This window comes from Hyperolius riggenbachi, chromosome 9, assembly GCF_040937935.1.
Source record: "Hyperolius riggenbachi isolate aHypRig1 chromosome 9, aHypRig1.pri, whole genome shotgun sequence".
Lineage (NCBI taxonomy): Eukaryota > Metazoa > Chordata > Amphibia > Anura > Hyperoliidae > Hyperolius > Hyperolius riggenbachi.
The window spans coordinates 153,445,600-153,470,462 of NC_090654.1; the positions used below are offsets into that span (position 1 = coordinate 153,445,600).

Sequence of the window (24,863 nt, forward strand, 5' to 3'; positions counted from 1 at the left end):
GGGAGCCCTCATGGAAATCCTGTTCAGAACGCGATTTCCTGATGGGATTTCCTGATGGGCCTTGTCGCCGGAGGCGATCTGAGTGGGTGGGGGGATGCCGCTGCTCAGTGGCTATCATGTAGCTAGCGCTAGGCTAGCTACATGATTTAAAAAAAAAAAAAATTAAAACAGTGCTGCGCTGCCTCCCTGGCAAATTTAATTGACCGCAAGGGAGGTTAATCTCCTGGGGCTTTCTCCAGCCCCTTGCAGGCGACTGTCCCAGACCACTCTGCTCTCCGCCGGCGTCCCAGTCTCTGCGCACGGTGCAGAGGCCAACTTTGAGGTCGTCCTTACTGCCCCTGCGTGAAGCGCTGCTGTCAATCATGGCCATGTTGCAAGCCGCATACTGCGCAGGCGCAGAACTACTGCGCCTGCGCAGTACGCAGCGGGTAACATGGGCATGATTGACAGCAGCGCTTCACGCAGGGGCAGTAAGGACAACCTCGGGTCGGCCTCTGCACCGTGCGCGGAGACCGGACGGAGGCGGAGAACAGAGTGGTCGGCATAGGACAGTCGGCTGCAAGGGGCTGGAGAAAGGACAAGGTGAGTAAAGCTTTTTCATTTATTTTGCCGGGTAACGACTTTAAGCTTACAGGTCTATAGTTTCCTGGTTCTGATCTTTTTCCCTTCTTGAATAAGAGGAAAACATAAGGAACTGATCCACTTGAAAGAGAATCATACAAAATAAGATAAAGTGGCTCATCGATAACTGAACTTAACTCCTTTAATACCTGGGAGCTGAATGCCATCTGGGAATGTGCCTTGTCTATCTTAAAGGGGCACTATGGCTAATTTCTTTCTTTTTAGTCACTTTAACATAAATATTTGTAGGTGGAGCAGTGTTAATGACATGTTGTGGCTGATTAAAAGCATTTTTTATATTGCCACTATCCATTCTTAGCTTTAGAGTTATGTCGGAAGATTTACCTTACTGACGCGACTCATGCTAATCCATTGTGCTGTAGGAGGCATCTGCTTCTACTGCTTGAGCTGCCGTTACTGTCCACCCCTATGGCTAGCTCAGCTAGGATCATTCCATCTTCTAACTGCACTATTGTGCAGTTACTGAGGTCACTTCATCCGCCGTAAAGTGCAGGACGCAGCCGCCGTACAGTGCAGACCCAAGCGCTATAGCTTTGATGCCGCCACTGCCTTCAAAAGCTGAAGTCTGGTTACCATAGAAACGGACAACAATAGGTGTCCGTTTCATTGCCAGCTTCACTACATGGGTCCTTGACAGGCAGCATCTAATCATCAATCCGTACGGCTGCGTCCCCTGAAGCTGGCAATGAAACGTACACCTATTGTTGTCCGTTTCTATGGTAACCAGACTTCAGCTTTGGAAGGCAGCGGCGGCATCAAAGCTATAGCGCTTGGGTCTGCGCTGTACGGCGGCTCAGTAACTGCACAATAATGCAGTTAGAAGATGGAATGATCCTAGCTGAGCTAGCCATAGGGGTGGACAGTAACGGCAGTTCAAGCAGTACAAGCAGATGCCTCCTACTGCACAATGGATTAGCCTGAGTCGTGTCAGTAAGGTAAATCTTCTGACGTGACTCTAAAGCTAAGAATGGATAGTGGCAGTGTAAAAAATGCATTTGATCAGCCACAATACATGTCATTAACACTGCTCCACCTACAAATATTTATGTTAAAGTGACTAAAAAGAAAAAAATTAGCCATAGTGCTCCTTTAATCTTATTTAATCATGCCTGTCCACCTTTCTGTGTTAGGCAATTCATACTGAATGAAGTAGAGTGGGACCAACACAGGGCGATATTATGAGCTAAAGGCATGACCTTGATACAGACACAAGCAAAAGCAAGAATTTAAATGTTCTGCTTTAGCTTGGTCCTCCACTATCAAGTTTCCTGCATGATCTTGTAAAAGTCCTTTATCTCTACCCTCTTCCTTTTAGAGTTTATATATTTGTAAAACTTTTTGGGATTTGACTTTATATCACTAGCCACTTTTTTTTTTTTTTCACTTCCAGTTTCGCAAGACTGATTACATGGCAGCTGAAAAAAATTGTGGATGTTCTTGGTAGCAAACATGCACATGAAGTGCAGAAAATGTATTGAAAAAAAAAATGTGCATCTTTACACAGTGTGCACCCAGCTTAAGAACTTGAAGGTCCATGTCTCTGCAACATGCAACGCTTAGAAATACAATTACTGTATTTATTAACTAATGGTCCAATTGTTAGATACAAATTGTTCAAGTGATCAGATAAATGCAATTGGACATTGCTTGTTGTAATTCATAGATTATTTCACCATCAACGAACCAATCTGTACTTTCAATCCATCATAACCCATTACAAAAAATGTTTTTCTGATCGACATCAAACGATCGCTTTAAGAATCGTTCACAGTCGATTGGGAATATCAATGGATTTTTTTCTGCCAATCAGATCACAATTATCTGATTGCTCAAATGATTCTTCGCTAAAAATTGGACTGTTAGTGGCCACCTTAAAGGGCAACTGAAGTGAGAAAATGTGGAGGCTGCCATATTTATTTCCTTTTAAACTATACCAATTGCCTGACAGCCCTGCTGATCCATTTGACTGCATTAGTGTTTGAATAACACCAGAAACAAGCATGCAGCTAATCTTGTCAGATCTGACAATAATGTCAGAAACACCTGATATGCATATGATTGTTCAGGGTCTATGGCTAAAAATATTACAGGCAGAGGATCAGCATGATAGCCATGCAACTGGTATTGTTTAAAAGGAAATAAACATGGCAGCCTCCATATCCCTCTCATTACAGGTGTCCTTTAAGTTTTATCTATCTACACTAATACCTACTGTGGGTCATCGTTGGCAGGTGGTGATGGGGATTGTAATATGACACTTTTTTTTTTACTTCCTCTATAAAAGAACAAACATAACATTATTAGTGAAAGCCTGTTTATTTCTGCTTGTCTGTTTGGCAGAGTGAAGACTCATCAGACGAGGGATCTCTGCACATCGATACAGAAGCGAAACCAGCAAAAAATTCCAAAGTGAAAAAAGATAGCACAGGTTCTGGAGGCATTCTAGACCTCTTGCAAGCCAGCAAAGAAGTTGGTGGCTTAGAGTATAACTCTAACAGGCAAGTAGAATTGAGCTGTCCTGTAAAGATAGTCATATATGTTCACTTAGCAGCTGTATCTTTCACAGAGTAAAAGTCAGTCTGACTGACACAGTTGTTTCCTATTTAAAGGGATACTGTAGTGGGGTCGGGGGGAAATGAGCTGAACTTACCCGGGGCTTCTAATGGTCCCCCGCAGTCATCCTGTGTTGGCGCAGCCACTCACCGATGCTCCGGCCCCGCCTCCAGTTTACTTCTGGAATTTCTGACTTTAAAGTCAGAAAACCACTGTGCCTGCACGCCCGTGTCCTCGCTCCCGCTGATGTCACCAGGAGTGTACTGCGCAGACACAGACTGTGCGCTCTTGATGACATCAGCGGGATCGAGGACACGGCAACGCAGGCGCAGTGGTTTTCAGACTTTAAAGTCTGAAATTCCAGAAGTGAACCTGGAGGCGGGGCCGGAGCATCGGTGAGTGGCTGCGCCAACACAGGATGTCTGCGGGGGACCGTTAGAAGCCCCGGGTAAGTTCAACTCATTTTCCCCTGACCCCCCTACAGTATCCCTTTAAATACCTTTATAACAAAAAGATTATCCAACATAATACCTCTTTTATAACAAACACTGCTTGCATTTACTTCATTGTGCATGGTCCTCTTCCTTCAGCAGTGAGTAACTCGCTCGTGAGTTCTAAAGTTCACCATCAAAAACAAACATTAAATGCACATTGGTTTTTCTTTTCTCAAAGAGTTTTGTTGTTATTGTGCAACACAATTACAGAAAATATATATATGGCATTAGTAAGAGCAATAATATTAACCCATGATAATATGATGTTACATTTGTAAAATTCCCACTTCTTTCACCAAGATGATACGAGGAGAGATGATTAGCGATCAGTTGGATCAAACAGCTCCTTGTTCGAAGAGTAAACTAAAAACAATAAAGAAAAGAGAGCTCACATTTTCTGTGTTTCAGAGGGAATGTCGCCCTCTAGACAGGTCAGCTAGGAAACCGTTTGTAAGAGTGCAAGCAATGTGAACATAGCATTTTCATGAGGTTTTCATAAAGATTACCGACCCCTCACTTCATCAGGTGTCTATGCACTTTATTCTGTCTGCATACAATTGTTTTCCGATTACTTTGCATTTATCAAGGTTAATTCAGCTAAACTGTCTGAGCATTTTCCATGCAGCCACACATGCTGCACAAGCATACTGCCTGCCTGAGCTGAGCCTGCTGCTGTAACTACCTGGGAACAAGGCGTGGAATGGACATTGCACCATCAAATAGCCTGGTCCCCTGTCTGCAGAGTGTGGGACATCACTCTTACAAGCTGTTTGCCAGCTTTTATTTAAGCTGAGACCTCTCTAGGGGACGAAATCAACCCTAACACACAGAAACTGTGAGCAAACTTTTCTTTTTATTTATTTATTTAAAGGGATACTGTAGGGGGGGGGGGTCAGGGGAAAATTAGTTGAACTTACCCGGGGCTTTTAACGGTCCCCCGCAGACATCCTGTGTTGGCGCAGCCACTCACCGATGCTCCGGCCCCGCCTCCGGTTCACTTCTGGAATTTCAGACTTTAAAGTCTGAAAACCACTGCGCCTGCGTTGCCGTGTCCTCGATCCCGCTGATGTCACCAAGAGCGCACAGCGCAGGCCCAGTATGGTCTGTGTCTGCGCAGTACACTCCTGGTGACATCAGCCGGAGTGAGGACATGGCAACGCAGGCGCAGTGGTTTTCTGACTTTAAAGTCAGAAATTCCAGAAGTGAACTGGAGGCGGGGCCGGAGCATCGGTGAGTGGCTGCACCAACACAGGATGTCTGCGGGGGACCATTAGAAGCCCCGGGTAAGTTCAACTCATTTTCCCCCGACCCCCCTACAGTATCCCTTTAAAGGGACACTGAGCAGGACTCAAAAATGCCAAAATGAACTTACCTGGGCCTTCCTCCAGCCCGTTGTAATCCGTGAGGTCCCTTGGCGTTCTTTGGGCTCTGCCGAAGGACTACGAGGGGCTGGAGGAAGTTCATTTTGGCATTTTGGGCTCTGCTTAGGGTCCCTTTAAGGTGAGACCTTTGCAGGGGGTGTTATTGTCACTGACACACAGAAACTGTGAGCACACTTTTTATAGTTCAAAATGATATGAAAAATGTCTGCATTGCAAAAATGAAACTTGCTGCATGCTGTAGACAAGTTTTTTTTGTTTTTTTTAAATCTAAAAGAATACCTCCAGCAATTATTTTTTGTTTTAATCTAAAAGAATACGTCCAGCGAAATTCAGGTCATCCCCTAACACGGGATCAAGGATTAAACAGGTGTGCTACTCTTATTATTATTTTTAAAGCAAACCTGAACTGAAAATTAAAAGTCAAAATAAACTTGTCAACGTCATACTTACCTCCCGTGTAGTCAACTCATCAATTTTTTTTCCTCTCCTTTGTCCTTTTTGTCCCCTGTGATCAATGGAATTCTCCATCCTCCATTTTGAAAATTGCCATTACCCCATAACAGCTTCCTGGTAAGCACACTGTTAAAGGACCACTATCGCAAAAAATTGTAAAAATTAAAATACAGTGTAAAATGTGCTATAAATTACTCTCCTCCTATGTTGCAGTCACTTGTAGTAGGTAGTAGAAAACTGTCAGGTTTTGGACTAGTCGATCTCCTCACAGGGGATTCTTAGGGTTTTATTTATTTTTAAAAGCAGTGAATGACAGTTGCTCAGTCCAACAAGCAGAATAGTGAGCAGACAGATAGGGGGGCATCCTGCATGTTTGTATAGAACGTTTCCAGGGAGTGCTTTTGTAAAGAATAAATTAAATACTGAAAATCCCCTATGAAGAGATGGACTAGTCAAAAACCTATGGGTTTCGTCAGATTTCTACTAACTACTATAAGTGACAAGCAGCACAAATGAGGAGAGGTATATTGGCTGCAGGTCATCCCAATAAACTCAAAACTAGCACAATTAACTTTCATTAAGTATCATATTACTTTATTAATCAAGACAGTAAGTTAAAATAACATTGTAAAAAAGCATGAGATGGCCATCCCACTACACATGCACCACCATACACTCACACAACTGGTAGACTGAACAGAGTAAGCTTATGTGCTGGGGGATCACCTAAGAGTCAGAAGCGAGCAGCTGCTGTAAATGTTGTATTCGTGTATCAAACCAGATATGACACAGTCCTCTAGTAGCACCATAGAGCCTAGGCATGTGTCAAAGCAACACAAAAAAAGCAAGCAGATTGCAGCAAAGTATACACATGCAAAGCTCCACAGATGACATACACAGCACAGTCTTGCAATGTCTGAACAGCAAGGAGCCACATCTATTATCTCACCACTCCAGTAGCATATTGTTGAGAGATGGTCTGGGACCAGTAGGGGCAAGTAGCATGATGCCAGCGGGGGAACAAATGTTAAAACAGCAGACCTCCAAGATGCCTCAATGAGCACACCATGCAGTACATAACCTGCAGGGTGGTGATGATGCTGTACCAGCCAGTGTACAAAAGCACGCTCAAAGGTACTTGAGAGGTCACCAAGTAGTCATCCAAGTTTGGTGGCTGTGGCAAGTGAGACCAGCGTGTGGATGAGGCGGTTGAGGAACGGTGTCTCGTGTCAGAGCACACAGCCTGTTAGTGACAGCAACATAGGACAAGTACATTATAGTTCAGTTTACTCTGGAAGAAACATACTTCTTATTTGTATGTGTTTACATGTGTAATGTGTATGTGTAATTTAAGTTTTACACGATTTTGCGATAGTGATCCCTTAAATCTTCCTACAGATAACATAGACTGATTTGTTCAGTAAAAGATCCACGTTTATTTCGTACTCCTAAAGCAAGACTGGAACATGTTTTGCGGGTCCACAGCCCGGTTCCTCAGGCAAAGTACAACTGTGAGTGACAATATTTAGTCAGATAGGAGGGAGAGCACCTCTGTCTGGGGGCGCTCTTGCTCCTATCTGGTTGAATATTCTTACTCCCAGTTGTTCTCTGCCTGAGGAAGTTTCTGTATTCCATAATATTATAAAAAGAGCAGAGAAATGTATTAAAGCTTAATTAAATACAAAAACTATCTCATATTGCTTAAATAGCCTACCAATCACCTTCTACATTTTGAAAGAAAGGATCCACCCTTTCCCTTTCTTTGTTTTGTATCAACTGATTAACTAATCATGATGCTTTCCTCTGATCTACAGCAATGAATAGGTTTCTCTCACTACAGAGATTAATGTCAAGTATGCTTTAAAGCGGACCTGAACTCAGAACATCCTCTCTGCTCTAAAAGCAACAGCATAATAACGTTTAAAAAAAAATGTATTTGTTACAAATGATACAAATCCAAAACTAAATCTACACTGTTTCTACTTCCTGATTCATGCAAGCAGACATATTGTTAACAGCCTGTGCTTTCAAATAAGCTTATCTGCCATCTCTGCTGTGGCAGTCATGTGACACAGATGAGGGGGGATTACAAATTACAACTTGTGATTAGACACAAATGAGGGGGGATTAGACAGGCTAAACTCTCTAAATACATACAGGGTGCATTTCTCTATGTTTTTCTTCTGTCATGTGTAAGAGTTCAGGTCCACTTTAACCTTTCATACATTTACAGTAGTTAGAACAATAAAATAAATTTTCTGAATGATTGCTGTTGGATGGTGTAGTTTAATAATAAGGGCTAAATATGTTGTAATACAAAATGACATTGCTTTAAAGGAAATTAGGCCATCGAAATTTCACAATGGCAAGCTGTAAAATGCTCAGACAGTTTTCGTGCATATTCACTAATGGTCATTTAACAAATGATCTGACTTTATGTGGGGCCATTAATTGTGCAGAGAGATATCTGCTTGCTAGATTTTTATTCTGTTTGATGGTCTATTTCCTCCACAATTACTTTTTAGAGTTACAAGAGAAGATTATACAAAGGGAAAGGCTGCAAACTTACTTGGCAGATTCCACATGTGCCTGGTTAAATGTCAAATAAGGACATTACATAGGCAGCAATGACTAGATATGGAACAAATATTTAGGATCAGTAAAAAAAAATACGGTGAAATATTATCTAAAGCCATTCACAAATATCCAGGACCGGATTTCTGGCAAGGCCACATACACCATGGCCTAGGGCACCAGAAATTCAGCCTTCTTTAGAAGCAGCTGAGTTAGGGTCAGTAAAGCTGTTCTATGCAGCCATCCCTATCTACATGGTCAGCTTTAACCTTTGAGCTCTGTCCTGTACCTGTGTCATCCCTACAAGACCTGTAAGCACTGTCCTGCAGGTACACTTCAGCCTAACTCTCGTGGTCACACGACTGGTACCTCATTAACGAGATGGCAAGCATAACATAAAAGTTCTTAAAGAGACTCCGTAACAAAAATGTAATGCTTTGTTCTACCATCCTACAAGTTCCTAAACCTATTCTAATGTGCTCTGGCTTACTGCAGCACTTTCTACTATCACTGTCTCTGTAATAAATCAATGTATCTTTCCCCTGTCGGACTTGTCGTCCTGTGTCTGGAAGGCTGCCAACTGTTCCGTGCAGATCTGATATGCACAACCCTCTCCAGGCCCCTCTATGCACACTCCAGTGTGTGTGTTATTTACATAAGCCAGCAGCGTCTCTGCTATCTGATATCAGTGAAAGAGAGCTGGATAAAAATCCTCCTCTGTTAGGCTGTGAAAGGAGCTGGGCTGATACATACTGAGGAATTACAAACACAGGCACAGGCAGAGATGTCTGCAGGAAGCCTGTTACTCTTCCGTGCATGAGAGCTGCAGGGGGACAGAAGGTAAACACACAAATTATCTCTTGAGATTCAAAAGGAAGGCTGTATACTGCCTGCTTGTGTATGGATGTATTTTCTATGTGTGGACATACTGTACATCAACCTACTTCCTGTTTTGGTGGCCATTTTGTTTGTTTATAAACAAATGTTTTAAAACTGTTTTTGACTACTTTTAATGTGGCGGGGAGCGGCGAAATTGTGACAGAGGGTAATAGGAGATGTCCCCTAACGCCTAGGTTCTCAACCTGCTGTACGCGTACCCCAAGGGGTACTTCTGATGGTTCCAGGGGGTACTCATACTTGATATACTTAACCAAGTATAACAAATTTAGAGTTTTAGAAAATGATAAATCCTACATAAACAACTCCAAATCAGTATTTTAGCTAATTAAAAGCAATAGTAAATGCTTGGAAATTGTTTAGAACCAATTATTATGTACTACGATTAAATATTTATTTGTCAAGGGGTACTTGTGATAAGGTTTACTATGCTAGGGGGTACTTGGCGAGTACAAGCTTTTAAAAGGGGTACATACCAATAAAATGTTGAGAAACACTGCCCTAACGCACTGGTATGTTTACTTTTGTGCGATTTTAACAATACAGATTCTCTTTAAGGAAATACAAAACTTATAATCTGTATGCGTATTACTAAAAATGCCATTCTCTGTGACCTCAATGATGGAAAGTAAGGCAAATTCTCATTGTGACACACATAGAGATAACAACCGTACAGACGGTATAGTTGGCCTTGGGCAGTAAAAAGTACATATCCGGACCTGCAAATATCTTACCACTCGCAATATATCTCCATGTCAGCAGCTGTAATGAAGCTTGCTGCGTAACCACTTACCGACCGCCCACTGCACAGGGGCGGCCGGAAAGTGGATCCCGCAAGGACCAGCTCATGCCCAGAGGCGGCGGTCCTTGTAGGGGCATGGGCGGAGCGATCGCGTGATCCGTGACGCGATCCTCCGCCGGGGGCTGGCTCCGCCCCCCCTCGCGCTGTAACCCGCCGGCCGTTCGGAAGAGCCGGCGGGTTACTAGCACCTGGATCGCCGCATACAAAGTGTATAATACACTTTGTAATGTATACAAAGTGTATTATACAGGCTGCCTCCTGCCCTGGTGGTCCCAGTGTCCGAGGGACCACCAGGGCAGGCTGCAGCCACCCTATTCTGCACCCAAGCACACTGATTTACCCCCTCCCCTGCCCCCTGATCGCCCACAGCACCCCTCAGACCCCAGACCACTGTTTGCACCCAATCACCCCCCTAATCACCCATCAATCACTCCATGTCACTATCTGTCAACGCTATTTTTTTTTTATTCCCTAAACTGCCCCCTGCTCCCTCCTGATCACCCCCCCCCAACCCTCAGATTCTCCCCAGACCCCCCCCCCTGTGTACTGTATGCATCTATCCCCCTGATCACCTATCAATCACCTGTCAATCACCCATCAATCACCCCCTGTCACTGCCACCCATCAATCAGCCCCAAACCTGCCCCTTGCGGGCAATCTGATCACCCACCCACACCAATACATCGCCCGCAGATCCGACGTCATATCACCTCCCAAGTGCAGTGTTTACATCTGTTCTCTACCCTAATCACCCACTAATTACCCATCAATCACCCCCTATCACCACCTGTCACTGTTACCCATCAGATCAGACCCTAATCTGCCCCTTGCGGGCACCCAATCACCCGCCTACACGCTCAAATTGCCCTCAGACCCCCCCTTATCAATTCGCCAGTGCAATATTTACATCTGTTCTTCCCTGTAATAACCCACTGATCACCTGTCAGTCACCTGTCATCCACCCATCAATCACCCCCTGTCACTGCCACCCATCAATCACCCCCTGTCACTGCCACCCATCAATCAGCCCCTAACCTGGCCCTTGCGGGCAATCTGATCACCCACCCACACCAATAGATCGCCCGCAGATCCGACGTCCGATCAACTCCCAAGTGCAGTGTTTACATCTGTTCTCTACCCTAAACACCCACTAATTACCCATCAATCGCCCCCTATCACCACCTGTCACTATTACCCATCAGATCAGACCCTAATCTGCCCCTTGTGGGCACCCAATCACCCGCCTACACGCTCAGATTGCCCTCAGACCCCCCTTATCAATTCGCCAGTGCATTATTTACATCTGTTCTTCCCTGTTCCAGCATTTCACAAAATAGTAAATTGCTCTCTGCAAGCAGGGAGGTTTCCTACCTCTCTAAAAGAAGGAATCATCAAGCCCCTTCTTAAAAAACCTTCCATGGATCCAGATGCTATGAGCAGCTACAGACCTGTCTCCAACCTCCCCTTCTTAGGTAAAGTTATTGAAAAGGCTGTCTATCTGCAACTTGAAACCAGGCTGTCAGTAAACAACATCCTGGACCCTCTACAATCTGGCTTTAAGAAACACCACAGCTGTGAAACAGCCCTCATCCAAGTCTGCAACGATCTGCTCATGGCAAGGGACAGAGGGGAATGCTCCATCCTAATCCTGTTGAATCTCTCAGCGGCTTTTGATACAGTTGACCATGAAATCCTGCTTAACAGACTGCAGGAGTACTGTGGCATCAGTGGATCAGTCCTCCAGTGGTTCAGATCATTCCTGACTGACAGAACACAGAGAGTATCCCTAGGACCTATAATGTCCAAACCTGCACCTCTACAATTCGGAGTGCCACAAGGATCAATCCTATCCCCTCTGCTGTTTGCAATCTACATGTTGCCACTCGGCACACTTATCCAACGACATGGCCTGACGTACCACTGCTACGCCGATGACACACAGCTATACCTGTCCTTCAAACCTGGTGGAACAGACCCTACCCTAAAAATAAACGCTTGCTTAGCTGAGCTACAGGCATGGATGAATGATAACTGGTTGAAACTGAATGCTGACAAAACTGAGGTCCTGTTTGTCCAAGGCCAGTGCCCGCCATCAAAACAGCTCTATCCTAAAGCAACACCAATCAGGATTGGGAATTCAGACATAAACAGCTCCAACCTTGTGCGCAGCCTTGGCGTACTAATCGATGGGGAATTGAGTTTCAGAAACCAAATTTCATCTGTAGTTAAATCCTCCTTCTTTCATCTAAAGAACATTGCAAAGATTAAACATCTGATTCCCCCAGAGGATCTTCCAACCCTAGTCCACGCCTTCATCACATCACGACTGGACTACTGCAATGCCCTTTATGTTGGCCTCCCCAAAAAGGACCTGCGTCGCCTGCAATTAGTGCAGAATTCTGCTGCCAGATTGCTAACAAAGCAGCCTCGCCACTGTCACATTACACCGATCCTTCGCTCACTGCACTGGCTACCAGTAGAATGGAGAATACTCTTCAAGATTGGACTGCTGACATTCAAATCCCTGCACAGTCTGGGCCCTGGATACATGAAGGACTTGCTAAAGCTGCACCACACCTCTCACAACCTCAGATCAGCAAGTTCTGTAAACTTGGTCACTCCCAGAGTGCACCTCAAAAAATCTGGAGATAGAGCCTTCTGCCATGCTGCCCCTACTCTCTGGAACTCCCTACCACACCCAGTAAAGACAGCACCATCCCTGGAGCTATTCAAATCCAGACTGAAAAGCTACCTGTTTAGCCTGGCATTTCCAGACTTATAAAATTTCTTCCTCTGTACCACGATGGTCTGAGCCATGCTTATGCGCTTTGAGTCCCATGGGAGAAAAGCGCTTTACAAATGTTATTTGTTGTTGTTGTTGTAATAACCCACTGATCACCTGTCAATCACCCATCAATCACCCCCTGTCACTGCCACCCATCAATCACCCCCTGTCACTGCCACCCATCAATCAGCCCCTAGCCTTGCGGGCAATCTGATCACCCATCCACACCAATAGATCGCCCGCAGATCCTACATCAGATCACCTCCCAAGTGCAGTGTTTACATCTGTTCTCTACCCTAAACACCCACTAATTACCCATCAATCACCCCTTATCACCACCTGTCACTGTTACCCATCAGATCAGACCCTAATCTGCCCCTTGCGGGCACCCAATCACCCGGCTACACGCTCAGATTGCCCTCAGACCCCCCCCCCCCCCTTATCAATTCGCCAGTGCATTATTTACATCTGCTCTTCCCTGTAATAACCCACTGATCACCTGTCAATCGCCTGTCAATCACCCATCAATCACCCCCTGTCACTGCCACCTATCAATCACCCACTGTCACTGCCACCCGTCAATCAGCCCCTAACCTGCCCCTTGCGGGCAATCTGATCACCCACCCACACCAATAGATCGCCCGCAGATCCGACGTCCGATCACCTCCTAAGTGCAGTGTTTACATCTGTTTTCTACCCTAAACACCCACTAATTACCCATCAATCACCCCCTGTCACTGCTACCTATCAGATTAGACCCCTATCTGCCCCTAGGGCACTCAATCACCCGCCCACACCCTCAGAATGCCCTCAGACCCCAGCCCTGATCACCTCGCCAGTGCATTGCTTGCATCTATTCCCCCCTCTAATCACACCTTGAGACACCCATCAATCACCTCCTGTCACCCCCTAGCACACCTATCCATCAGATCAGGCCCAATACAACCTGTCATCTAAAAGGCCACCCTGCTTATGACCGGTTCCACAAAATTCGCCCCCTCATAGACCACCTGCCACCTCGCCAGTGCATTGCTTGCATCTATTTCCCCCCTCTAATCACTCTTGAGACACCCATCAATCACCTCCTGTCACCCCCTAGCACACCTACCCATCAGATCAGGCCCTAATTTGCCCCGTGTGGGCTCCTGATCACTCGGCCAAACCCTCAGATCCCCCTCAGACCCCCTTCCGATCACCTCCCCAGTGCATTGATTGCATCTATTTTCCCCTCTAACCACCCCCTGAGACACCCATCAATCACCTCCTGTCACCCCCCTAGCACTCCTATCCATCAGATCAGGCCCAATACAACCTGTCATCTAAAAGGGCACCCTGCTTATGACCGGTTCCACAAAATTCGCCCCCTCATAGACCACCTGTCATCAAAATTTGCAGATGCTTATACCCCTGAACAGTCATTTTGAGACATTTGGTTTCCAGACTACTCACGGTTTTGGGCCCGTAAAATGCCAGGGCGGTATAGGAACCCCACAAGTGACCCCATTTTAGAAAAAAAGACACCCCAAGGTATTCTGTTAGGTGTATGACAAGTTCATAGAAGATTTTATTTCTTGTCAAAAGTTAGCGGAAATTGATTTTTATTGTTTTTTTTTCACAAAGTGTCATTTTTCACTAACTTGTGACAAAAAATAAAATCTTCTATGAACTCGCCATACACCTAACGGAATACCTTGGGGTGTCTTCTTTCTAAAATGGGGTCATTTGTGGGGTTCCTATACTGCCCTGACATTTTAGGGGCCCTAAACCGTGAGGAGTAGTCTAGAAAACAAATGCCTCAAAATGACCTGTGAATAGGACGTTGGGCCCCTTAGCGCACCTAGGCTGCAAAAAAGTGTCACACATGTGGTACCGCCGTACTCAGGAAAAGTAGTATAATGTGTTTTGGGGTGTATTTTTACACATACCCATGCTGGGTGGGAGAAATCGCTCTGTAAATGGACAATTGTGTGTAAAAAAAATCAAACAATTGTCATTTACAGAGATATTTCTCCCACCCAGCATGGGTATGTGTAAAAATACACCCCAAAACACATTATACTACTTCTCCTGAGTACGGCGGTACCACATGTGTGGCACTTTTTTACACCCTAAGAACGCTAAGGGGCCCAAAGTCCAATGAGTACCTTTAGGATTTCACAGGTCATTTTGCAACATTTGGTTTCAAGACTACTCCTCACGGTTTAGGGCCCCTAAAATGCCAGGGCAGTATAGGAACCCCACAAATGACCCCATTCTAGAAAGAAGACACCCAAAGGTATTCCGTTAGGAGTATGGTGAGTTCATAGAAGATTTTATTTTTTGTCACAAGTTAGCGGAAATTGATTTTAAATGTTTTTTTTCACAAAGTGACATTTTCCGCTAACTTGTGACAAAAAATAAAATCTTCTATGAACTCGCCATACTCCTAACGGAATACCTTGGGGTGTCTTCTTTCTAAAATGGGGTCATTAGCGGGGTTCCTATACTGCCCTGGCATTTTAGGGGCCCTAAACCGTAAGGAGTAGTCTTGAAACAAAAATGACCTGTGAAATCCTAAAGGTACTCATTGGACTTTGGGCCCCTTAGCGCAGTTAGGGTGCAAAAAAGTGCCACACATGTGGTATCGCCGTACTCAGGAGAAGTAGTATAATGTGTTTTGGGGTGTATTTTTACACATACCCATGCTGAGTGGGAGAAATATCTCTGTAAATGGACAATTGTGTGTAAAAAAAAAATCAAACAATTGTCATTTACAGAGATATTGCTCCCACCCAGCATGGGTATGTGTAAAAATACACCCAAAACGAGGGCGCATGCGCGGCGCTTCCGAGATGGCCGCCTGAGACAGGAGCTCCCGCCCGCACTTCCCTAAGCAGAGCCGCCTTACGCTTCCTCGCAGCACTGGACACGCGGCTCCTATCGGGATCGTTCCCTGCACACTCCCCGCAGCAGATGCCAACCAAAGCCTTCGCCAAGACCTCTCCGCAGAGCGGCACGATGGATCGCTTCGTCCGCCCCACTGGCTCTCAAGATGGCGCCGATGCGCCCAACCACGCTGACTCAGCCTCCATCTCACAGGCCAGTATTGCAGCAGACACCACGCCGATCACAGCTTCACTCCTTGAAACAGCCCTAGACAGACACTATCGCTGCATGCATGATTCCCTCCAGCAGCTCATGCTCTCAGCGCTGCACGATCTTAAGGCAGACATAGCTGGGCTGGGAGACCGCACTAACACCTTGGAGGGGAAGGTAGATACTCTCTCTAAGAAACAAGCAGACCTAGAAGATGAACATCAGATTATGCTCTCAGACTTTAAGTCACTCCGCACAGCCCAGGAGGACTCGGAAAATAGAGAGCGGCGCCAAAACCTTAGAATCAAAGGGGTCTCCATGTCTATCAGACCTGACCAGATCGTTCCCCACCTTACCGAATTCTTCAAGTCGGTAGCCCCTGATGTTCCAGATGAACTCTGGCGTCTGGATAGAGCCCACAGATCTCTGGGCGAACGCTCCCCCTCAGCACAGAGACCCAAAGACATCATTACCAGGCTTCACTATTACGAAGCAAAGGAGGCCGTCCTGCAAGCCCTTAGAAAGACCCCTTCGATCACCTTTAAAGGGGATGAACTCCACGTTTACAACGACCTCTCCCTCATAACTTTGGCTAAAAGAAGGGCCTTCAAACCTGTCACCCAGCTCCTTAGGGATTCCCACATCCCTTACAAATGGGGATTCCCCTTCCGTCTTATGGTGACCAGAAATGGAATGACCTTCACTGTCTCAGACATTGACAATGCCCCCTTGTTTCTACGCCAGATGGGCCTCAAAATGCCTCCACCACTGTCCACCTCACTCCTTCGCTCTCCTAGCACCTCCTCCCCACCAAGGAAACAACGCCATATCTCGGAATGGTCCACAGTCCCGATGAGAAGCCTTACTTTCCCGCAAAACTCAGAGGACATGGACGCTCTACCTAGTTGAACACCTTCAGCCTCCCTCACTTTGATTTAGTTAAATAGATTACCTGTACCAACATAATGTTTAACATCTACCCTCCTAGCTAGGTGTACGTGCTTACACAGGTCATAAGTATTATGAAGCTTTTTTCTTTTCTACAGTACTATAGCTCTCTCTTGGTTGGTAACCCTCATGTTATCTTCTATTTTGAATCCGATCCTGAGTGAAAAAATTTCATATGCTGATGCCGGGCCCTCGGGCTTTCATCTTGGTGCACCAGCATCTGCCCTCGGAGACTCATACCCAGGGATCCCGGGCTCGCTACGACCTCGGTATCCCCTGGAATGACCTCACTCCAGCAACCGCTAATGGTTGCTACTCTATGTGGCCTCATCTTTTGCAGAGGCTTTTGTTTTTTTTGTTTTTATTCCCGTTGGAATGTGATGTTAATTGTGTTACTGTTATATATGCTCTTGTTCCATCTGTTTAGGTGTTTGACATCGAATACCACTCAGCTAATTCACCACCCCCTATCCAGGACACAGTGTTCAGCCCATCCTCCCCTCATCAGCTCTTCCTACCCTACAGACTATGGTTAAAATCCTTACACTAAATGTAAAGGGCCTAAATATCCCCCAGAAGAGGCTTTCTCTCCTCCGGGACCTCAAGAGAATGGACATAGATATAGCTATGCTCCAAGAGACCCATATTCGTACACAAGATAAGGTACGTCTGGGGAACAAACTCTACTCTGGGTTATATTTGGCCTCTGGTCCATCCAAACGGGCTGGGGTTGCAATTCTCTGTAAAAGCTCCTTACCACTACAGATCACCAAAACTATTCAGGATCCCAAGGGACACTATCTGATCATACTAGGAATGTTAGCTGGCAAACCCATAACCCTCGCAAATGTATATATCCCAAATACCCAGCAAATATCCTTCCTTTCCTCCTTTCTCACAAAGCTCCAAAAGGTTTCCTCAGGTCCCCTCATCCTAGGCGGAGACTTTAACTTAGCTTTTTCCTCAGCCATGGATCGGAGCTCTCCCACTTCGGCGCCCTCCATTGCTTCCCATGACCGCAATTCTCGAAAATTTAGAATCCTCATGAGGAAATACAAATTATTAGACCTCTGGAGAATTACTAACCCCACCTCAATCGAATTCACCTTCTTTTCCCCCCCACACGCATCCCACTCTAGATTAGATTATTTCTTCTCCAATGCCACCCTGATCCCCTCAATTCTAAACTCCGACATCCACTCAGTAGCATGGTCAGACCATCATAGCGTCACTCTGGAACTAGACTGGCTTCATAAAACCCATAGACCCTTCCACTGGAGACTAAACGAGACCTTACTTCAAGATAAAACCTTTACCTCCAAACTCGAAAAGGACCTACACTCATTTTTCCAGACCAACCTAGACTCGGTCTCATCCTATGGCATCTTATGGGAGTCACACAAAGCCTACATTAGGGGCCTCTTCATTGCAGAGGGCTCCAGAAGAAAAAAACTCTCTTCCCTAAAACTTACATCCCTTCACTCAGCTTTGTCCAAAGCTCAATCCTTATACAAGACTGAATCAACCCAGGCCCACTTCACCCAAATTCAGCAACTTAAACAAAGCATCCGCGCTTTACAAACAACCCAAGTTGAAAAAAGTCTTAGATGGACCAAACAACTCTTCTACGAGAGAGGAAATAAGCCTCACACTATTCTAGCCCGCAAGCTAAACCCAAAAGACTCTCAACAACTAATTTACGCAATGAAGGACCCCAATGGGCATACACACTATGACCCCCATAAGATTGCTCAAATTTTCACTCGCTACTACGAACAACTGTATAACCTCCCCGACCACAATACTGACCCAACTTTTCTATCTAAAGTTGACTCTTTCCTTGCACCTCTGAACCTCCCCCAACTCTCAGAATCTCAGCGGACAGTACTTAACTCCCCCATCACCATTTTAGAACTTGCAGAAGTTCTCAAATCTCTCCCCTCCTCTAAATCCCCTGGCCCTGATGGACTACCCTACTCCTACTATAAAAAAATTCAAAATATCCTACTCCCACATTTAGCTTCCTTGGCCTCAAAAATAATGCAAGGCTCTTCCCCTCCCTGCACTATGTTAGCTTCCCTTCTCACTGTGATCCCCAAAGAAGGCAAAGACCCCCAACTCCCCCAAAGCTACAGGCCAATCTCCCTCCTAAACTCTGACTTAAAAATTATCACCAAAACCCTTGCCAACCGTCTCAACCCTATCCTCACCTCTTTAATTAACAATGACCAAGTTGGCTTTATCCTCGGACGACAGGCTGGAGACAACACCAGGAAAGCGGTCAACCTTATATCAATGATGAATAGGGAAGGCAAACCCTCGCTACTTCTGAGTTTAGATGCGGAAAAAGCCTTTGACCGGCTTTCCTGGCCTTTTCTCTTTAAAGTGCTAGAGCATCAAGGCTTTTCAGGCCCATTTATCACGCTGCTTAAATTTCTATACTCTTCTCCCACCTCCACAGTCAAACTTCCTTTCGCCCCCCCACAACCATTCAAGATTAAGAACGGCACAAGGCAGGGCTGCCCCCTATCCCCCCTACTATTTGCTATTAGCATCGAACCCCTGGCTAGTGCTATTAGGACTAACAAAGACATTCTAGGTATAAAACAAGGCGCCCATGAACATAAAATTTCCCTCTTCGCGGACGACATCCTACTTTCCCTTTCTAGCCCTTTGACTTCCCTCCCAGCCCTTCACTCCACCATCTCCAACTATGAAGCAATCTCGGGGTTCAAACTAAACAAAGATAAAACCGAAGCCCTCCCAATCAAAATTCCCCCGGACTTACTCCTTTCCCTGAAAACATACTACTCGTATCATTGGAGATCTCATACCCTGAAATATTTAGGAATCAACTTAACATCCTCATACTCCTCTCTCTATAAGCATAACTTCCCACCCCTCATCCATAACATACTCCAAGACCTCCATAAATGGACAGCCTACAAAATATCATGGATTGGGAGAATATACTCTCTAAAGATGAACATATTACCACGCATTCTATACCTGTTTGAAACCCTCCCGGTCCAAGTCCCCTCGGCCCAGTTGTCCAAGCTCCAATCTGCCTTCTTAAAATTTGTGTGGAACCATAAACGTCCCAGAGTTGCAAAAACTGTCTTGTTTTCATCAAGAGAGCAAGGGGGGCTGGGACTGCCCCACTTAAAGCATTATTACCAGGCAGCACACTTGCGACAACTGAAGGAATGGTCGGATCTGAGAGTATACTCCAAATGGGCCATAATTGAAGCCACCGAAGTTTCCCCCCTGTCTCTGGCCTCTCTTATATGGTCTGCAAATCCGCCTACCCTGATTGATAAATCTATCCTCCCTACCATTACATTTACCCTTAAACTTTGGAAAACAATACCCTCCTCCGCAGGATTGAAATCTCATCCGTCTCCACTATTTCCCATCTTAGGCAATCCCGCCTTCCCCCCTGGCACCTCTCCTACCTTTATGGCCAGATGGTACCAGCGAGGCTTCTTTAATCTAAAAAGCTGGACCGACTTCGCTACGGGTAAACTTCTCACACAATCTTCCTTAAGAGAAAAAATCCCCTCCTCCCCTAGGACCCTCATGGAAATTAACCAAATCTCCCACTTCTTACAGCATCATACCAAGGAGTCAATAACCCTCCCCACACTCACCACCTTTGAAAGACTATGCACGCTTAAGGGACACCAAAAAGGGCTCATCTCTCAGATTTACTCCCTCCTTCAATCCAACTCAGGATGCCTCATACCCTCACATACCTATATGACAAAGTGGGAGAGGGCACTCTCGACCACCATTAGCAGAGAAGACTGGGAAGATATTTGGGAGAACGCCAAACGCACTTCTATATGCACCCACATAAAAGAGAACATATACAAAATCCTATTTAGATGGTATCTAACCCCAGAAGTACTCTCAAAGGAGCTGGGAAAAAAGGGCGCATGCCGCTAGTGGACAAAAAGGGCGCCGCCATTCACTCCCATAATAAATAGCGTTTAATGGGCGCCGGGTAGGAAAAAAGGGCGCCGGAGCTAAATAAAGTTTATAAACGGCGCCAGGAGCTAAATAAAGTTTACAAACGGCGCCCGGAGCTGTTTAATGATTTATAACTGAACTTGTGGTGATTTACGTTTATAAAATGCACCCGTGCCGAATAACGTTTATGAAAATACTAAACATATTTATCTTATTTAAATAATTAAAACATTATTTAAAGTTTTATCCCTTACTGTTTGTAAAACATTATTATTCACAAAATAAAGCGATCAGTACGTAACGTAAATTGCAAAATATTTTTTTAATCCACAATTAGTAAAACATAATTATCCACATAATAAAGGGGGGTCTTAGGTTTAGGCACCAACAGGGGGGTCTTAGGTTTAGGCACCAACAGGGGGGTCTTAGGTTTAGGCATTAACAGGGGGGTCTTAGGTTTAGGCACCAACAGGGGGGTCTTAGGTTTAGGCATTAACAGGGGGGTCTTAGGTTTAGGCATTAACAGGGGGGTCTTAGGTTTAGGCACCAAGAGGGGGGTCTAGGGGTTAGGGGTAGGTACAGGGAGGGTTACTTAGGCACCAACAGGGGGGTCTTAGGTTTAGGCACCAACAGGGGGGTCTTAGGTTTAGGCACCAACAGGGGGGTCTAGGGGTTAGGGGTAGGTACAGGGAGGGTTACTTAGGCACCAACAGGGGGGGTCTTAGGTTTAGGCACCAACAGGGGGGTCTTAGGTTTAGGCACCAACAGGGGAGTCTAGGGGTTAGGGATAGGTACAGGTAGGGTTCTGTGTAAGAGTAGGCTTAGGTATAGTTTTAGTAAAATTTTAGTAATAATTACTAATGTATTACAACACTTATTACGAACGTAGTTATATTTATATCATCTTTATAAACAATATTTTCAGATTTTATTATAAGAACAAACCATAAATGACTGTTATTCACAATAATATACAATTATAACAATTAAACATATATTATTGGTTTTTTTATAAACGTAATTATAAGTTTAACTTTTGAAACAGGGAAGATTAACGTTTTCACAATTTCCGATTTCATAAACATTATTTAATGATTTATAATTTTGTTAAACATTATTTGTAAACGAAATATAGCACACTACATTTATAAACCCTATTAATGATTAATTATTATTTAGAGTTTACACCCCGCGCCCTTTTTGTCCAGGCGCCCTTTTTGTACGTACGCCTCTCAAAAGTCTATCCCAACGCCCCAGACTCCTGCTGGAGAGGCTGCCCTCAGAAAGGTTCTTTAGAACATATCTTTTGGCACTGCCCAGAAATCACCACTCTATGGGAAGAGATCCACCAACTGATATCATCAATAGTGAATGTCTCAGTTCCTCTGGATCCGATCTATATGCTCCTAGGAAAACCTATCCCAGGTGTAAATAAACACTCCATGCGTCTAATCACACACATCCTTACTGCAACCAGGCTCTCAATTGCTTCTGCCTGGAAATAATTGCACCTCCCAATATCTCTGATGTTAAACTGAAATTAAACTGGTTCAAATCTATGGAACAGATGACGGCCTCTCTGAGAGACACCGAAGATTTGTTCCACAGAGTTTGGGACCCTTGGACCACTACCACCCCGGACTTTCTACCCCCCTGACCTTCTAGGGTCCCTGCCCTATAAACCTCAGGCCCTTTCCGTACCTGTAGTCCCACTTCAAGGAGTTGTCTGAACACTGTGTCTTACTAACCCCCCCCCCCTTTCTTCCCTTTGCCCTCCCCCCCCCTTCCCCCCCACCCCCTCTTCCTCCTCTCCAATTCGATGTCAATACCCAGAATTTTCTTTCTCGAACAGGAAACCCTCCTCAGCTCCTCCCACACACCCTCTACAGAACCTTTCATACGCCTTTCGGTTGCTCCCAGCGAATGTGTCTATATGGACCCAAGGATACCTCTACTCATCTCTTACCTCTGCTCCTGAACTCCACCCATAACATGGTCTCCAACTTCTCTGGTCCTTCCTTAACCTCAGAACATTCTCGCAGGGACATTTTCTGAGTCTGTCACTTCAGACTGAAGATTTTGTTAAAAGTTATATCTGTACTGTATATACCTATCGGGTTCTATAGTCCCAACTGCATTCTACGTCTTGTACACTTATTGTTATCTTGAATAAAATATAGTGTTACAAAAAAAATACACCCAAAACACATTATACTACTTCTCCTGAGTACGGCAATACCACATGTGTGGCACTTTTTTGCAGCCTAACTGCGCTAAGGGGCCCAAAGTCCAATGAGCTCCTTTAGGCTTTACAGGCGTGCTTACAATTTAGCACCCCCCAAAATGTCAGGACCGTAAGCACACCCCACAAATGACCCCATTTTGGAAAGTAGACACTTCAAGGTATTCAGAGAGGGGCATGGTGAGTCCGTGGCAGATTTCATTTTTTTTTGTCGCAAGTTAGAAAAAATGGAAACCTTTTTTTTTTGTCACAAACTGTCATTTTCCGCTTACTTGTGACAAAAAATAATATCTTCTATGAACTCACTATGCCTCTCAGTGAATACTTTGGGATGTCTTCTTTTCAAAATGGGGTCATTTGGGGGGTATTTATACTATCTTGGAATTCTAGCCCCTCATGAAACATGTCAGGTGGTCAGAAAAGTCAGAGTTGCTGGAAAATGGGAAAATTCACTTTTTGCACCATAAACGCTATAACTTTTACCCAAACCAATAAATATAGGCTGAATGGGTTTTTTTTTTTTATCAAAAACATGTTTGTCCACATTTTTCTTGCTGCATGTATACAGAAATTTTACTTTATTTGAAAAATGTCAGCACAGAAAGTTAAAAAAAAATCATTTTTTGACAAAATTCATGTCTTTTTTGATGAATATAATAAAAAGTAAAAATCGCAGCAGCAATCAAATAGCACCAAAAGAAAGCTTTATTAGTGACAAGAAAAGGAGGTAAAATTCATTTAGGTGGTAGGTTGTATGAGCGAGCAATAAACCGTGAAAGCTGCAGTGGTCTGGAAAAAAAGTGCCTGGTCCTCAACCTTCCTGGCGGTAAGTACGAGCCGAGCTCGGGCTATGCCGCCGGAAGGCACCGCTCAGGCCCCGCTGGGCCGATTTGCATAATTTTTTTTATTTGCTACATGCAGCTAGCACTTTGCTAGCTGCGTGTGCAATGCGATCACCGCCGATCCGCCGCTATTCGCCGCGCCGCGGCCACCCCCCCCCCGACCCCATGCGCTGCCTGGCCAATCAGTGCCAGGCAGCGCTGTGGGGTGGACCAGAGTCCCCTTTGACGCCATGGCGTCGGTGACGTCATCCCGCCGCGTCGCCATGGCGACGGGGGAAGCCCTCCAGGAGATCCCGTGATCCTTTGAACGGGATCTCCTGATCTCCTGATCTTCGATCCGACCTTGTCTCGCTTCATGAAAAAGAAATTAAAAAAAAAAAGTATTTGCTGCCCCCTGGTGGATTTTTAGCAAACCGCCAGGAGGGTTAAAGGGGGGTAAAGCCCACGGTCCTCAAGTGGTTAATATCCTGTTATTATTAACCTCCCTGGTGGTGCATTTTTATCTGCAATTATGAGTCTAAAAGCGGTACATTTTTTTTTCAAGAATTTTAGGCCTCCAATTCTTAAATCTTATCTCACCAAAATATATCAGAATAAAGGACTGGTAGACATTCTGCATATAAATAAAAGTCTGTAACACAAAATTGTTGAAATAATGAAATTTATCAATAAACTAAAAAAATTGTGAAACTGTACAAATAAGGCAGCAGATTATAATACAGTATGTAAATATATACAGTGGCTTGCAAAAGTATTCGGCCCCCTTGAATTTTTCCACATTTTGTCACATTACTGCCACAAACATGAATCTATTTTATTGGAATTCCATGTGAAAGACCAATATAAAGTGGTGTACACGTGAGAAGTGGAACGAAAATCATACATGATTCCAAACATTTAAAAAAACAAAATAACTGCAAAGTGGGGTGTGTGTAATTATTCAGCCCCCTGAGTCAATACTTTGTAGAACCACCTTTTGCTGCATTTACAGCTGCCAGTCTTTTAGGGTATGTCTCTACCAGCTTTGCACATCTAGAGACTGAAATATTTGCCCATTCTTCTTTGCAAAAATGCTCCAGCTCAGTCAGATTAGATAGACAGCATTTGTGAACAGCAGTTTTCAGATCTTGCCACAAATTCTCGATTGGATTTAGATCTGGACTTTGACTGGGCCACTCTAACACATGAATATGTTTTGTTTT

The 24,863-nt window shown here is 44.8% G+C and overlaps 1 protein-coding gene across 1 annotated transcript in view; it reads left to right on the top strand.

Moving 5' to 3' along the window:
• The window catches only part of PHF2 (PHD finger protein 2), a 762,463-nt gene that overhangs the window by 533,766 nt on the left and 203,834 nt on the right, over nucleotides 1-24,863 (top strand). Inside the window, exon 17 of the mRNA XM_068253616.1 lies at nucleotides 2,983-3,140. Within this exon, the coding sequence (XP_068109717.1) occupies nucleotides 2,983-3,140 (158 nt within the window). The remainder of the gene's footprint in view (nucleotides 1-2,982; nucleotides 3,141-24,863) is intronic.